This window comes from Alexandromys fortis, unplaced genomic scaffold, assembly GCF_014885135.2.
Source record: "Alexandromys fortis isolate MF-2015 unplaced genomic scaffold, M_Fortis_MF-2015_v1.1 scaffold_14, whole genome shotgun sequence".
Classification (NCBI taxonomy): Eukaryota; Metazoa; Chordata; class Mammalia; order Rodentia; family Cricetidae; genus Alexandromys; species Alexandromys fortis.
Genome location: NW_026067910.1, coordinates 457,243 through 472,584, shown reverse-complemented (window position 1 = coordinate 472,584; position 15,342 = coordinate 457,243). Strand labels below are relative to the sequence as shown.

General features: G+C 41.4%; 1 protein-coding gene across 1 annotated transcript in view; it reads right to left on the bottom strand.

Annotated features, from left to right (window-relative positions):
• Positions 1 to 7,090: 7,090 nt before the first annotated feature.
• The window catches only part of Amd1 (adenosylmethionine decarboxylase 1), a 14,596-nt gene continuing 6,344 nt past the window's right edge, over positions 7,091 to 15,342 (bottom strand). The window contains exons 2-7 of the mRNA XM_050138085.1: positions 12,864 to 12,950; positions 11,895 to 12,021; positions 10,895 to 10,997; positions 9,483 to 9,525; positions 8,407 to 8,800; positions 7,091 to 7,792 (exon numbers count right to left, since the gene is read on the bottom strand). Of these exons, the coding sequence (XP_049994042.1) occupies positions 7,652 to 7,792; positions 8,407 to 8,800; positions 9,483 to 9,525; positions 10,895 to 10,997; positions 11,895 to 12,021; positions 12,864 to 12,950 (895 nt within the window). The 3' untranslated portion in view covers positions 7,091 to 7,651. The remainder of the gene's footprint in view (positions 7,793 to 8,406; positions 8,801 to 9,482; positions 9,526 to 10,894; positions 10,998 to 11,894; positions 12,022 to 12,863; positions 12,951 to 15,342) is intronic.

The following is a 15,342-nucleotide window of genomic DNA, read 5'->3' as shown; positions in this document are numbered from 1 at the left end:
TCTTGTTGTTGGCTAGTTCAGTCTCCACCCAGATTGCATTTATGATTGCTTGATTTTATGCATATGTGTTTTGCCTGTATGGAAATGCAATAGTTGCGTGTCGGGTGCCTGCAGAAGTCAAGAGGGGGCATAGGATCCCCAGGAACTGGAGTTACAGGTGGTTGTGAGCTGTCGGGTAGGGGCTGAGATTCAAACCTGGGTCCTCGGAAAGACCTGCCAGTGCTCTTAACATTTTTCCTGTTGCTTCAGGCTGCATTCTAAAATGCCGGGGCAGATGATCACAAACTTATTGCTGTCAGTCTTGAGGAGCTCATTGGTGTCGGGCAGGGAAGACAACTGGGTGGCCTCTGTGTTCTTGGTATGCATGCTGTCCAACCATTCTGAGGATGCGACCAAAACCTACCAGGACCTGGACACCTGGGGATGAATACTGGCCTGGCTAGCTCACTGCACCCTTTGTCCACTAAAGCCTTATTACCTCCAAGGCAACGAGACTAGATAACACTCCAATCCCAGGAGCACACACTGCTGAGCACGACTCTTCCTCTCCTTCCCTGTATGTTTATACAGAAATAATGCTTTCTGTATCTCACCCTCTGCGATCCATCCACCTCATTATTCAAATTCATGAGACAAAACCCAGAAAACTTCTGGTTTGGGGTGGCCTTGGTGGCTGTGGAGTTCCTGGGACCCCAGTCGTTCAAGCTAAGCACAACAGAGGTGAGAAAATCTCCATTATTCTCAAAGACACTCTGAGACACTCGGATATTCCTGTATCACAGGCACCAGTATTTAGTTACTTATGTGTTTGTTTATTTATGTATTTATTTATTTTTGGTTTTTCGAGACAGGGCTTCTCTGTAGCTATGGAGCCTGTCCTGGAACTAACTCTTGTAGACCAGGCTGGCATCGAATTCAAAGAGATCTGCCTACTTCTGCCTCCCGAGTGCGGGTATTAAAGGTGTGCACCACCGCCCTGCTGGCATTAGTATTTTAATACACTAATGAACACAGAGTGTAAATTTAGCTTTGACCATCTGTAAACTGTTGTAGTGTAGTGGTGGGTGAGAATGGACTACAATATACAACAAATCCATGTGGGAGTCTATATGGGGTGTATGAAAGAGAAAGTTGTGCCGGTACACCAGGAAAGGGAAGTGAGGCAAAAGAGAACGAGAGACAGGCGGAGCTCACTTTTTTTTTTTTTTTTTTTTTTTTTTCCCCGAGACAGGGTTTCTCTGTGGCTTTGGAACCTGTCCTGGAGCTAGCTCTGTAGACCAGGCTGGTCTCGAACTCACAGTGATCCGCTACCTCTGCCTCCCAAGTGCTGGGATTAAAGGCCTGCGCCACCACCGCCCGGCCGGAGCTCACTTTTAAACAGGCCTTGGCGCATGTGTACAGAGCCTTACAGCAGCCACGCAGCACGTGAGGTAGTGACGTAGGGCCAGAGGCTGGCTAGCCCTTTGCCTGAATACTGACAAGTGCATCTTGCCAGGTGACAGGGAGCGGGCCAGCATGATTGAATACTAACATAAATGATACTCATTTTATCTGGATTATTTTATGGTGTACATCTACTCCAAACTGTTAAGATAGACAGGAGATGGCCATCAGCAGGTTTGGAAGCCAGGGAAGAAAGTCCTTCATAGTCAACTTCAGACACAACCTCCTATTTCCCATTAATACACACCGGTGTAGGGAGAAATATGGCTGCTCTTTCCCAAGCTCTAAAATATGTCAAAGGAAAGAAGATGGAGGTGTCAGACTAGCCAAGGCCCAAGGAGGAAAAGCTACTTCCCTGGGTCAGAATACAATCTGAGTTCTCTCTTTGGTCCTGTCTGGAGATAGACACTCCGATCAGTCTCAAAGGTGATAATAGCATTACACACACATACACAAATAAATACTCTCTTAACAACTAAATCAGAAATATAGTCTCATTCAGTAGCAATGCCTACTTCTGATAAGAGAATCCACAAACATGCTATTGTTACAAGTGTGCTCTGCCAGAAACACACATGAACACATTAATGTCTTTCCACAACGTCAGAATTTATTGAATAACAATAAGCCCACGAAGTTCATTTTAAGGCTATTTGTTATATAATTCCCACCTACCTGGTAATCACTTGGTAATTCACTCAGGTGAATACAGGTTCTTTTATGCCAAACTTAATTACTAAGATAACTCTCATATACCACACAGTAAATATATCTGCGCATGTATGGCTTACAGAGAGGATATCAGCTACAGAGGCTGCAACAGAGTTCAAAGGATTCAGGGCTGGGGTGAGCATCTATGTTGCCAAGTCAAGCAGACCAGGGCCAAGAGGAGCTGCCGCTGCCGCTGCCGCTGGTGCTGCTGGGGTCAGGTTTGAGAGCAAGGCTGAACAAGGTTTGGAGTAGGAAAGTCTTCTCTGTCCGAGTTCCTGGCAGGGGAACAGGTGGACAGGCAGGCAGCTGAGGAGGCTGTCTCAAGTGTAGGAAAGTCAGCTGAGTTGGGAGTCTGGGGTCCTTTACACAAGCATCAGGTATCACAGGATAGGCTGGTATAGGGCCATGCTATCAGTGTCGAGTCCATCACTTCCTGGGGGCCAGGTGACGGAGTTATACCCTTCCCAGCATTTGGTGTATCTGTTCCTAGCCTGGTTTCTCTGATACATTTTAGTACACCTATGTACCCCTATAGCTGCAATTCACGCCTATAAACTTACAGACTCCCTTTCTACTTCCAGGAATAGGCCACTCATCAGTCTGTGCTGGAAGGTGGGGTACAGCTATCCTTCTCCTTCAAGATGGAGGCAAAGGCAGCTTGCAAAACGGAGGCTCCTAGGGCATTGAATAGCTTGGAAAGCTACTGGTTTACTCGACTGAAATAACCTGAAGTACGGCATAACCAGATCTCAATGTAAAGTCCACAGGAAGTCTTTACTCCAATATAGGCACCATGATTTTGTTTTGTTTTTCAAGACATGGTTTCTGTGTATCCCTGGCTGTCCTGGAACTCACTTTGTAGATCAGGGTGGCCTGTTGGGGAATGTACTTGGGACTCATACGGTTTAGTAAGATGCCACCGAGTCACATGTCCCAAGTGATTAATTTAAATTGGACAGTCCACATTTCAGTTCTAAGGAACCGAAACTGCTTTCAGGAAGATGCAGTGACACTTTGAAATTCACCTGCATTTTAATGTCACTTTTTGCAAATGTTTAGTCCAAACTTCCAAAACTCTTCCAGTCGTGTTTGCTATTGCAGTTTATCTACATGCACTCAAGGTTTTTCTAACTTGTTCCTGCTTCATCAGGGTGGTATGTAGGGGAAATTTTTTGAGGGGTTCCTCCTGAAGACCAAGAACTAAAGGAAACTAATGACTGCTAGAACTCAACTCTCCCAGGGATGAGTGCCCATACTGCTTATCCAATGAAAAGTGGATGGCCCTGAAATCACATACATGAAATATGAACTCAGCAATTTTATATTATTTGTGAATGCACACACACGCATATGCATGCATGTAACAGTCAAAAAGAGTACTAACTCATGGGAGGTTCAGAAAGGGGGAAAGTGTCAACTAAACACAAATTATAAAGCTTTAACTGTATGAATGTGCTGCCTGCATAACATGTGTACAAGCATGTAATTCTCATGAGGGTGTTGAGTCCCCTGGAACTGGATTTAAAGACAGCGAGATGCCATGTGGGTGCCAGGGACTGAACACTCTATACTGCTGGGCCATCTCTCCAGCCCTTATTTCTGGGGTTTTGCTGTTTTAGGCCACTGTGAATGGGATGGCATCCCCTGATCTTTCTCAGCAAGTACAGAAAAACTAGGACCATCAGTGCATGGTGGCACATACCTTTACCCCAAGTTCAGTGGCCAACCTCTTCTACACTGTGAGACCCTGTCGGGGGGGTCTTTTGAAGGATGTGCTGGCTTCCCCATCAGTACGCTGTACGTTATATTGAGTTGTTTTCTTCAGGGCTTGTCACCATGAAGGGAGGTCACACTTTTTCAAAGGCTTTTTCTTTTTCTGCATTACTGAGATTACTGGACTTTGAGAGGAATCTTAAATGTCTCTATGCTTGTGTCCCTGGGCTGAAACTTACTGGTTCTGGTATTTTGAGCTGTGCATGAGCTCAAGAAGTCCAGAATACTTTTGGCTTTGCTGGAACTGTTAGAAGCCACTCAAAACCTGGGTCATCTGATTCAACTTTTCTTTAATAGGGAATAATTAAAAAAACGTATGTTACATGCTGGTTCAACGTGTTCATAGCACATTCATTACTACATGTTAACCATTCAACCTCTAACATTTCACCTAACTAGTCTAGCGTCTTTCAAACCTGCCTTCAATTTTCACTAATTCTGTTTTATTTTAAACCAATCTGCTTTGAGCGCCACACCCTCTCATGCTGGGACTCGAAGGCATATGGTATAACAGCCTAGCCCTCATTTCAAGGATCTTGCATTCCCACTATAGACTGTCAATGGAAAGTTTATAGTTTTATACATTTATTTTTTATGCATCTATACTTGGCACTGTGGTTAGCACTTACTGCATACTAAATTGAACAAATGAAAAGCTTTTGTGTGAGGGGGAACAGACATTGGGGGTTAGAGGACAACTTGTGGAAATTGGTCCTCTACCATGTCTTTTCTTGTTGGCTTTTTGAGACAGGGTTTCTCTGTAACTTGCTCTACACCAGGCTGGTCTCTTTAACTTGGAGATCTGCCAATCCCTGCCTCCAGTGTGCTGGGATTAAAAGGTGTGCCACCATACCTTTAAGATTAATTAAAATCACAGGTTGACCTCCTGACCCCCTGGGATTACAGACAGGAATTCAGTCAAGATACTTATCACCCAGGCAGCAGTAAAGACACTTTTGACAGATCAAAGGAAAATAGGAAGAAAACTGGAAGTCAGGAAAGCACAGAACTCAGAACTTAGCTGAAACACAAGCATTCATGGGACAGCCTAAAGGAAGGAAGGGAAAAGATCCAAGAAGAGCCAATGGTGCCTCTTCCGCTTCAGTAGCAACAGTGGAGGGGGTGTGGGGAACTCAGTCACACAGTAGCATGTATTCGTCCAGGAGAATAAAGGCATCAAATTTACTTATTTGACTTGTGGCACAAATGCAAATCTCTTATGCTCACTAGTTTAACACTGAAATTCTAACCAACAGTTCTATGCATCATATACAAGCATAGTGTTTGATTTTTTTTCCCCCTAGGGATATCTATTCCACCTACAGGGCTCACGTGATCCTCTTACCTCAGCTACTTTTTAGCTGAGGAATCTAGTCATTCCAGTCCTGGTTTGTTAAACAGAAAACCAGCAAAATATCTTCTAATTTAAGCCCATCCGAGAATATCAGAACATAGCATTTTTCATGCTTACTAGACACCTAGTCAAAACAAGCAAACAAAAAACCCCAAAACAACCAACCAACCAACAAGCCCCCAAAATGACCAGGAGCAGAGATAAGAGTCCCTACCAAGCAAACTTCAATAAAAAAAAAATTGTACAAGACCCCTACTGATTGATGGCTTCAGAGTCAAATCTATAAAGGGCTGTATGTAAACTTCTACTTTCAAATGTTTGTGAAATTCTCTAGTTTTTGGTTGACATCAAGCAACAGAAAACTTTCTGAATGTTACTAGACAATTAAGCAAACTTTTATTGAAGTTTACATTGTGGTACAGAAATAACATTTCAACCGATTAAAAGTCCAACACCAATTAAGAAATTATGGCACCAAAACTTCCCCTCTTGCAATCAAACTAGGATCACTATCCAATCTACAGTTTGTTTTCTAGGCTTCTTTCCACACAAACCTATGCAAACTTCAATATTAGAATTCATAATTCTATAAGATGGGAGAATCAGACCGCAAACCAAGAAAATCTACTGGGTTACAAAGTTAGCTTAAATAAGCACTGGCCCTCCAAATAGCAGTCCAAACATTAGCTGCTGTGCTCACTATGGAACCACATTGATAAAGCTGATTGGAGGCTTCCCCAACGAAGCCTTCAATCAACAGCATGCTTAAAGTAAAAATCCAGAGTGTGTTCCAACCACTTGATTCCAAACCAAGTAGCTTCTATGTTTAGAAACGCTAAAAAAGTGTTTCATTATAAATACAGAAGGAACAAGACATCACTGTATCAGTCCAGAAACACCAAAAAAAAAAAAAAAAAAAAAAAAAAAAAACAGTACAAGGGCAATAAATAGGAAATTTTAGTCCATTCTGCTCTTCTCCCAGCTGTTTATATACCACAATATCTGCAACTGCCACTAACATGCCAACTCTTGAAAGCCTGTGTTTCTGGCCCCAGCCCCACTGACGATCTGTGTGTGCATATACGTTTACTATCTGGACAGTCCTCACTCTGGGCAGCCTTTCATTTGGTCATGTGAACAGCATGGTAAAGGAAGACCACACAGGAAAAGATGAAGTCAGAACAGCTCACATGCATCACACACAAAAATACAACTTCTAAGTCACAGATAGAAATGCCACAGATTCTGTTTTGAATCAAAATTTCCTTTTAGTAGAAACTGATGGCAACAGGTTAAAAGTTGACAGTGCACACTGAGGTCAGAATGTCTAGGATTGACTATCTGCTTGACTTGTTGGACTTACTTCCTTCTGTCACTACTCAACAAGTTAGTGAAGGCATGGCAGGCACTCCATGAGCTAATTCAAGTTCACTGCATAGCCTACTGTTTCCATTGAGTCTTTAATGAGTTCTCCCTGCTAACCCACCCCGGAGAGAAAATGCTTTTCATTTGATACATTCAGTTTTCTCATTTGTCTTCCACAGTTCAAGTCAATAAGAAGACATTATGTCTTAACAACAAAAAAAAAAGGTCAGAGACCATCTCCGAAATCCTCCCACTTGGGGGGATATTTTAAGATCAGTGTAATAGTGTATTGCTTTAATTGGGGGTGGGGTGGGCGTGAATTGAGAGAAGAGGGAAAGACTTTGGTGACAGAAGAAATCAATCACAGGATTATAAATGCAGGAACAACTATTAAAACAATAGAACACAAAACAGTCACTGGAATCAGCATTTTCTTACAAGGACTCAACTTGTGGAAGAAAAACTTTAATTGCCATTGCATAAAACACCTGTATGAAGTAAAAATTGGTTTTGAATAACATTAGTAGAGAATATACTCTAGAAAGTGGAGGTAACTGGAGTAAAAACTCTGGCAGCAATTTAATAGAACAGTCGCAGATGTTCAGTTGAGGCCAGCATCTAATGAGGACGAAAGCCTTGTCTGTGGGGGATTTTGGATGATGCCTGCAGAAATATTACACTGTGCATAAACCAAATTGGATCATTTTCACAAGTGTTGTAGAGATTCATACAGTCAAAGTTCTTTTCTACATGCACTTCAATTCCACAGCAAGAGTGGCGTAGAACACCTAAACACAGAAGAGAGCATTCATGCAAGATATCTAACTCCTTGATAGAATAATGCATACACTTCAAAATGATTACACTATCATTACATCTAGGGCTTTCTGCAACTATAAGGTGGTGGTCATGGAGAACACAGCCCCCAGGATCAAAATCTAAAAAGCAGCCACCACCTCCTGTGTGTCTTCTCTTTTTGCGTTTTTTCTTCTTCATTTTTCTTAATCAACTCTGCTGTTGTTGCTGCTTCTTAGCAAAACTGGTAAAAACAAAATTGTAATCATTGAACATAGCACTCTGGCAATCAAGACGTTTAAATCCTTCAATCTTCTGGGGTGAAGAAAGCACTGTGCGACATTTAGAACTCTGGGGAAAAATGGAAACAAACATGAGTACTTTCAATCTCCAGATTATTTTCAGACAACAGTGATGCTGTGAATAGATGACTACCTCACTCTAACTGCAGCAGCAATAAAAAGATTTATTTATTTTCTTAATGCATTTATTTGTGTATGTAGATGTCATGTGGTGAGACGGGGTTGTATGATTCCTTGCCATCTCTGTGTTTTGTGAGCCAGCTGATGTAGGCGCTGAGATCTGAACTCGGGTCCTCTACTAAGGGTGCTCTTAACTGCTAAGTTTTCTCTCTCCAGTCCCAAATTAAGGCATCTTTTTTCTTGTGGGCTGAAAAGCAGGCTGTCAACAGGGAGCAGTGGTAGAACAGGAGCTTGCTAACTGGGTGCCATATAAAACAAGGATTGCTGAAAAATCTAATGAAGTATGTAAGGTTTCTTTGCCCCAAGTAACCCCAGTGAATGGCACCCAGCTGTCACCCTGTTACACATTCGTGGCAATCCCATTACCTCATTCACCTTGAGGTCTTATCACTCGTAGCTGCCAGATTAGTTGAGCTGGGAAGTATTTGCCTAGCATGTGCAAGATATGGTCAAAAGAGAAAAAGAAAACAGAAGTCAAATTACCTGATTAACAAACAAGGTGGTCACAAATTTTCCTGGCTTGAAGACTTCCACAACCTTCCTAATCAGGTCATCATAGGAGGTCTGACTTAAGTTTGTTTCAAAGCTAACATAAGAGAATTCTGGTTCTGGAGTGATGTGAATAGTCCAATATGTTCCATCCGATTTCATTCCATTCATTGAGTAGCCACAAGGATTGAACAGTGTGGCATCAATGACAAAACCTGGTATCAGGTCACGAATTCCACTCTCACGAGTGACATCCTTTGCAGTAACACCATCTTTCATGTAGAACTGGTCCATAACTGCTGGGTCAAGCTCACTCATCAGAATTTCCAGGGTTTGATCTGGCTGACTGATTACTCGGCTCTCTGGGAAATCCAAAGTATACAAGTACCTAGATAGAAGCAGAACATAACCCACAGACAGTTCAGAATAAGCCTTACATTGGTTCTTTCAAGAAGCCTATGTCCAGGCCAGGCGATGGTGGCGCACGCCTTTAATCCCAGCACTCGGGAGGCAGAGGCAGGTGGATCTCCAAGTTCGGGGCCAGCCTGGTCTACAGAGTGGGTTCCTGGTCAGCTAGGGCCACACAGAGAAAACCCTGTCTCAAAAAACAAAACAAGCCCATGCCTCCCTCTCATAATGGCCACACTTTAAACCTCACAGCAATTGTGGATGCCTGTTAAGATCAAGTCAGTCAACACTCCAGCCTGGAATGGAAGGGGGGAGGGGTGTCACAAGGCCCCAACCTCAATAGAAGCCAGTGACAACTGATGGCTTCCGAGGGAAGAAGAGTCAGCTTTCTTTAAGGGTTCTAAGTGGCTGACCAAACTCCAGTGGATAGCTGCTCAAACACCCAGGAATCCAAACACTCACTCTACCACAGAACCACACCTCCATCCTTTTCCCTTTTTGTCTCACTATATGGTCTTTGCTGGTCTTGTTCCTCTTCCCTCAGCTTCCAGAGCAGCTGGGATTAGGAAGCATAGGCTACCAAAAACTAGCTTAAAAAACACTACTTCCATTTCCTCAAAACCCACACATATGGGCAACAAAACCAAATCAAAATTACATACCAACAGTCAGAATTCATACGTCCCATACAATATGCTGCTCCGTCTGTAAGGAAAGAAGATATTTCTAAAAACTCACTTAACAGGATGGTTCATTATTAGCCATTCAATAAACAGTATTATTTGCCACCTATTAAAAACATCAGTGAAGAGAAATTAAAGTGGGTGAATTCCTAGAATGCCGTTTTAAAGGTCTGCTGTATGAGCTGCTGGCACCACATGGCATCATCACCATGCCAACACCAGGAACCAAATCCGGGTCCTTGGTAAGAGCAGCAACTGCTCACACCACCCAGCTCCTCCCCTTTGCTCTTAAACACCCTTTTTTGGGGGAAGGGGGGCTGCCACTGATACTCTTGAAATATAAATGGTTGAGACAACTAAGAGAAAACTTTACCCTCTTCCTAAACTCCCACAGGGCAGGGAATTGGCTACTTTCCTAGTCTTCTAATCAAGGTAAGCTGTTTTACTTACATATCCTTCCCAAATTGTTTCAAAATTTCCCTTAGCACAGTAAACCAACTTGGAAATGACACCAAGTAAATACCCACCACACTCTGGCAGCACGTAGTGTCTGAGGTCATAAATTACTGGCAAATGTCTGAAGTCTTTTTAATTTCTTGAAGTGTTGAAGATCAAATTCAGGGCCTCATACACGCTAAGTATGCGTTCACCACTATTTGTGAGCTACACATACCTTACCCTTAGGTTTTCACCTTTAAAGCCATTCCTGTAAGTGATTTTGCAAAGTTATTAAGACGTCTTAGGTTCAGCGCCATCTACCTCATTTTTTGGGATATTGGCCCTAAAGTCTGCAGACTAGGCTAGGCTGTGAGCCATAGAACCTACCAGTCTCTGCGTCTACAGTACCAGCACTACAAACTCATTCGACCACACCACCTGGTTGGGCCTGTCCTTATTTTAAATGTAGATCAAATTTGGGTCCTTGTATAGCAAGCAACTTACAATTGTACTCTCTCCCTAGTCTTTGAAACAAGTTCTCACTATCTGGCCCAGACTAGCCTTGAATGTTGAGGCTCAAGGGATCCTTCAGTCTAGTTAGTAACCAGGGAACAGGTACAAGCCCCCTTGCCTTGCTTCCCATGACATTCTGTCCACCTTAACAGCACTGACATTATTTTACAAGTGCACAATACAACTTGTAAACCCACAACCAAAATTTGTGTGAGATCTTTAACATCCAGGTAAAGAAAAACAAAGCATAGAATATAGTGCTACCCCCCACCCGCCCTGTAGCAAATAATTCAAACAATCCCTGGAGTTCCAGTCCAGCCCCAGACCTCAAAGATCGCGAGACCCTGCTTCAGAGATCACAACAAAACACCCATGCATCTTTAAATAGTTGCATCCCCAATTTTAAAAGACAAGAATTACTACATTCTATTTTTACTTACTTGGGAAAATTGCATTAAGAAACTCGATTTCTTCCTGGAAATTCCGGTGTGGGTACCCTTGGTGAGAAGGCTTCATGAAATTCTTACGAGAATAAAAGAAGCTCTTAAAAGAAAGAAGAGAGATCTTTAAAATTTTTCCCCTAAATCAATTTTCTACATATAGAAAAGACAAGAAAATAAAAATGTTACAAATATTCCAACTGAAGCACAAATTAGCGACCAGAATGACATTAAAATGCATACTTTCACTACTGCAATGTATTTTTTAAAAAGATTTATTTATTTATTATGTATACAACATTCCTTCCACGTATGTTTGTATGCCAGAAGAAGGCACCAGATCTCATTATAGATGGTTGTGAGCCACCATGTGGTTGCTGGGAATTGAACTCAGGACCTTTGGAGGAGCAGGCAATGCTCTTAACCACTGAGCCATCTCTCCAGCCCCCTGTAATGTACTTTTTAAGCTGGAATGGAAAACAGATCTCAATTCAGACTTACATGGAAAGTGTTTTATAATAGTCAACACTAAGTGCCCATGTTTTAGATTTCTTACAAGGATAGTTGAGTAATTATTCATAACTATACTAGTGGTGCAGGTATGCTGGTTCACAGCTTCAATCTTTGCACCAAGGACACTAAAGCAAGAGTGTAAGTTTGAGACCAGCCAGGGCTCCAAAACCAGACCCCCTCACTTCCACTCCCCAAAATAGGCTAAGTGCAGTAATGTGCACTTACTAATGAATTCCAGAAGAAAAGCAAGAGAACTGAGTTTGAGACAAGCTTAGGGTATGCCCCAAAACACCATTAGCAGGGCAGGTAGTATAGTTTAGTGACAGAAAATTGGATTAGCACCATGTGAAGCCTAGGGTTCAGTCCCAACCACAGGTACAAAGAAACCAATTCTGACATTTCAATAACATTCCTTTCTTTGAGGTAAGATACTGAAATTCAACCAAAACAAAAACCATTATCAGTTTTAAACATGTCCAGCACTTACTTGAATTGAGTCAAACCCACTGTAATCCCTAGCAAGCTTCAACAGGGGAACCAGTGCTTTCAGTAAGAGGGTGGTACCACATGTCTTCAAAATGAAACGTCTCTTGGAGACAAACATGCTACTCTCACTGCAACAGAAAGGCAAGTGATCATTACCCCAGCACGTATTACTGAGAATACAATTAGTGTAATGTACATCAATATTTGTAATTTTTACATCACCATTGGATATACTTTATATGTACTCATCACCAAAACCTAATAATCAACAACAAAATTAGAACTAGAAAATTAGCTCTATATCCTTTTATAGTTCATGTCTATAACCTACATTCAGTCATTCCTCATTCTACACATACACGTTAATTCTGAACATGTGGAGTACATGCATTTACCCTGAGATTGTGTGATTTTATTTTCCTTTAGAGTGAATAGAATTCAGTTTTTATTTCCCATTCACTCTTATGTCTGGATACCACACACAACAGCCTAACCAAGTAGGGCTGGTAAGAGTTGTATGCTTACCACTCTTTACTAAATACATACTTTTACCTCCCCTTGGACACGACTGCTCTCGCATGATTTTTCACTTAACTAAATAACAAGCCTTTTGAGTAAATCAATTCTTTTGTACAACATTATATTTTGACAAACATCTGCGTATGCCAAACACATACTTAAGTTTTAAAAAAGATATTATGTATATTTATTGCAAGGCCCAAGGTTTACAATATAAACTATTCAAAGCATTTATTGGTTAAACCAACCTTGTACCTAATTTTCCTTCATCCAACAGATGTGGGTACCATGACAGCTAGGTTAAGGCAAGGCTTTAAAAAAAAAACCGATCTAGAAACAAAAAAATTATATTTCACCCCAGATTCTTAAAATGGAAAACAGATTCTGGTAGAAGAGTGGTATTTCATAAAGACTATGATCAGGACAGCAACTCAACACCCACAGCACTTACCTGAGTACATAAGCTTCCTGCTTGTCAGTCTTTGTCACACTTATGATTGAGCATTGCACATCCTTCAAAAGGACATCCCACTCAGATCTGTTAATGCAATGAAACTCACAATTAACAACAGTACTATTTCTACCAAATTTTACTCTTTAAGACCTTACTCCTCCATTGTTAGAGATGGAACCTGGTCCATGAGAGGTAAGTACTCTACCACTGAGTTATATTTCTAGGCTCTTAGGAATTTTAAACAGAAAATGTGACACAGCAACTAAGACCATTTAATCTATATTTGAGATAGCCTGGAATTCGTGTAGCCTGGCCTCCAAGAGATCTGCCATGCCTCTGATCTGAGCAAGCACTGTAATTAAAGTGTGCCCCCGCACTGACCATTTCACTTTCTGTTCTAACTTAAAAGCCAAAAGGGCTCACCTGATCTGGGAACTGGAGCTACAGATAGCTACAGATGATTCTGTTCTAAACTGGGAACCCAATCCATATCCTCTGGGAGGGCAGTCACCACTCTTTATCATGGGGTCCTCTCTCCAGCTCTCCATTACTATTAGAAGCAAAGAGTGTGTATTTCTTTTTTTAAAAACCATGCTCTTTTTCTTTTGAGACCGGGTTTCTCTGTGTAGCCCGGGCTAGCTTTGGACTTGGGAGATCCACCAGCCTCTGTCTCAAGTGCTGGGATTAAAGGCGTGTGCTACCATCACCCAGCTTTTTTTTTCTTCAGTATCTTAACAGTTACTTCAATACTTACATTCTAGACCTTATACTTCCTTGCTGGGATTTGAGTTGTTCTTTGCACAGGGTACAAACATCCTTGGCCTTTACCTACTCCCACCCCCAAGCTATGCCAAACAAAACATCTCCAAATATTGCCAAATGTCTCCTGGTAACAATTGTCCCCAAATAAGAAACACTGACCTAAGTCAATGAGAAAGTATCCTTTAAAAACAAAAATTATATACAAGAATGTATCTGATTTACGTATGTTTTTACTAAGCTTTGATAATTTAATCATTTCCAACCACTAAACTAGTATGTGATCCTAATAGGTTGGTTTTGTTGGCTACCAATTTGAATCCCATGCTTAAAATCCGCACCATCAAGACTTACAAATAGACCAATTTGGTAAAAGTTAATACAGGCTAGTAATCTTGGTGCAGAATTAGGAATAAAGCACATATCTTAACCATTATTACTAATTACACTATCTAAACAGATAAATACCTAACTCAGAAATGCCTTAGCTAACTATAAAGTCCCACTGTCTTCACATCATGTGGACAGCAATAAAACCTTTCCTCTTTAAAAAACAAAGAAACAAATAAACCTGTCAGCACACCTTCCTATAAAGCTAGCAGGTAATTATTCTAAGGTGTCAAGGTGGGTTTTTTTTTTTTTTTTTTTTTGATTTTTCGAGACAGGGTCTCTCCGTAGCTTTTTTTGGTTCCTGTCCTGGAACTAGCTCTTCTAGACCAGGCTGGCCTCGGAACTCACAGAGATCCGCCTGCCTCTGCCTCCGAGTGCTGGGATTTAAAGGCACCACCGCCCGGCAGACAATGTGTTCTTAAACCACTTAGTTCTGCCCTTTTCAGCAAAAATTACCATAGATGTTAATTAATAGACTGTTAGAGGTTCCAACAAGGCATTATTTACAAAAAGTGTATCTTTCCACATTTCTTATTTTGGGCCTTTGGCCGTAAATGTATGCACCTTCATAAATCATTTGGTTGCTAAGCCACTGACTTAAGAGTTTTAAGTCAGTGCTTCCCTTTATCCCATGATAGAAGAAAAACTACTGACTACTCTGAACATCACCATTGGTTGAAGAAGCATGACTGGCTGCTACTAAGATGGAGGAAACAAACACCATATAGTTATCTCTTACTAAATAGAACTTAACTGTCTAGTTAAAAGCTGTGTGCTGCTTGGCACCTGTGAATATGCTTATAACCTAGCAATGGAGAGGCTAAGGCAGCTCCAGGCCAGCCTGAACTGTACAGCTGTCTGGAAACAAAAATAATCATATAAACTAATCACAAGATGATATTAAGCGTCTCGTAGTACTAAGGCTGAATGAATTCCAATCCCAGCCCTCCTCAAAGTGAAAGTGAGCAGCAATTACGGAACCATATAGATCCCCCTTCCCACACACAGGAAAGTTAGTTAGCTCTAGAATACTCCCAGCATAATTTATAATAGCCTAAAAAAGGAAACCCTATCAAAAGAGCACATTAACATTAAACAGCCACAAATACTCTATCAAAGTCAACACCACACAGTTAAAAAGGCAGAAGGGAAGCTGGAGAGATGGCTTAGTGGTTAAGAGTACTGCCTACTCTTATAGAGGACCTGGGTTTGATTCTCAACTCTCACATGGAGGCCTTTATTTCTTACTCTACCACATCGCTATTCTTTATCATTTTTATACTGCAGTAGGTATACATAAGCTACAGACTATTTTTTTTTTTTTTTT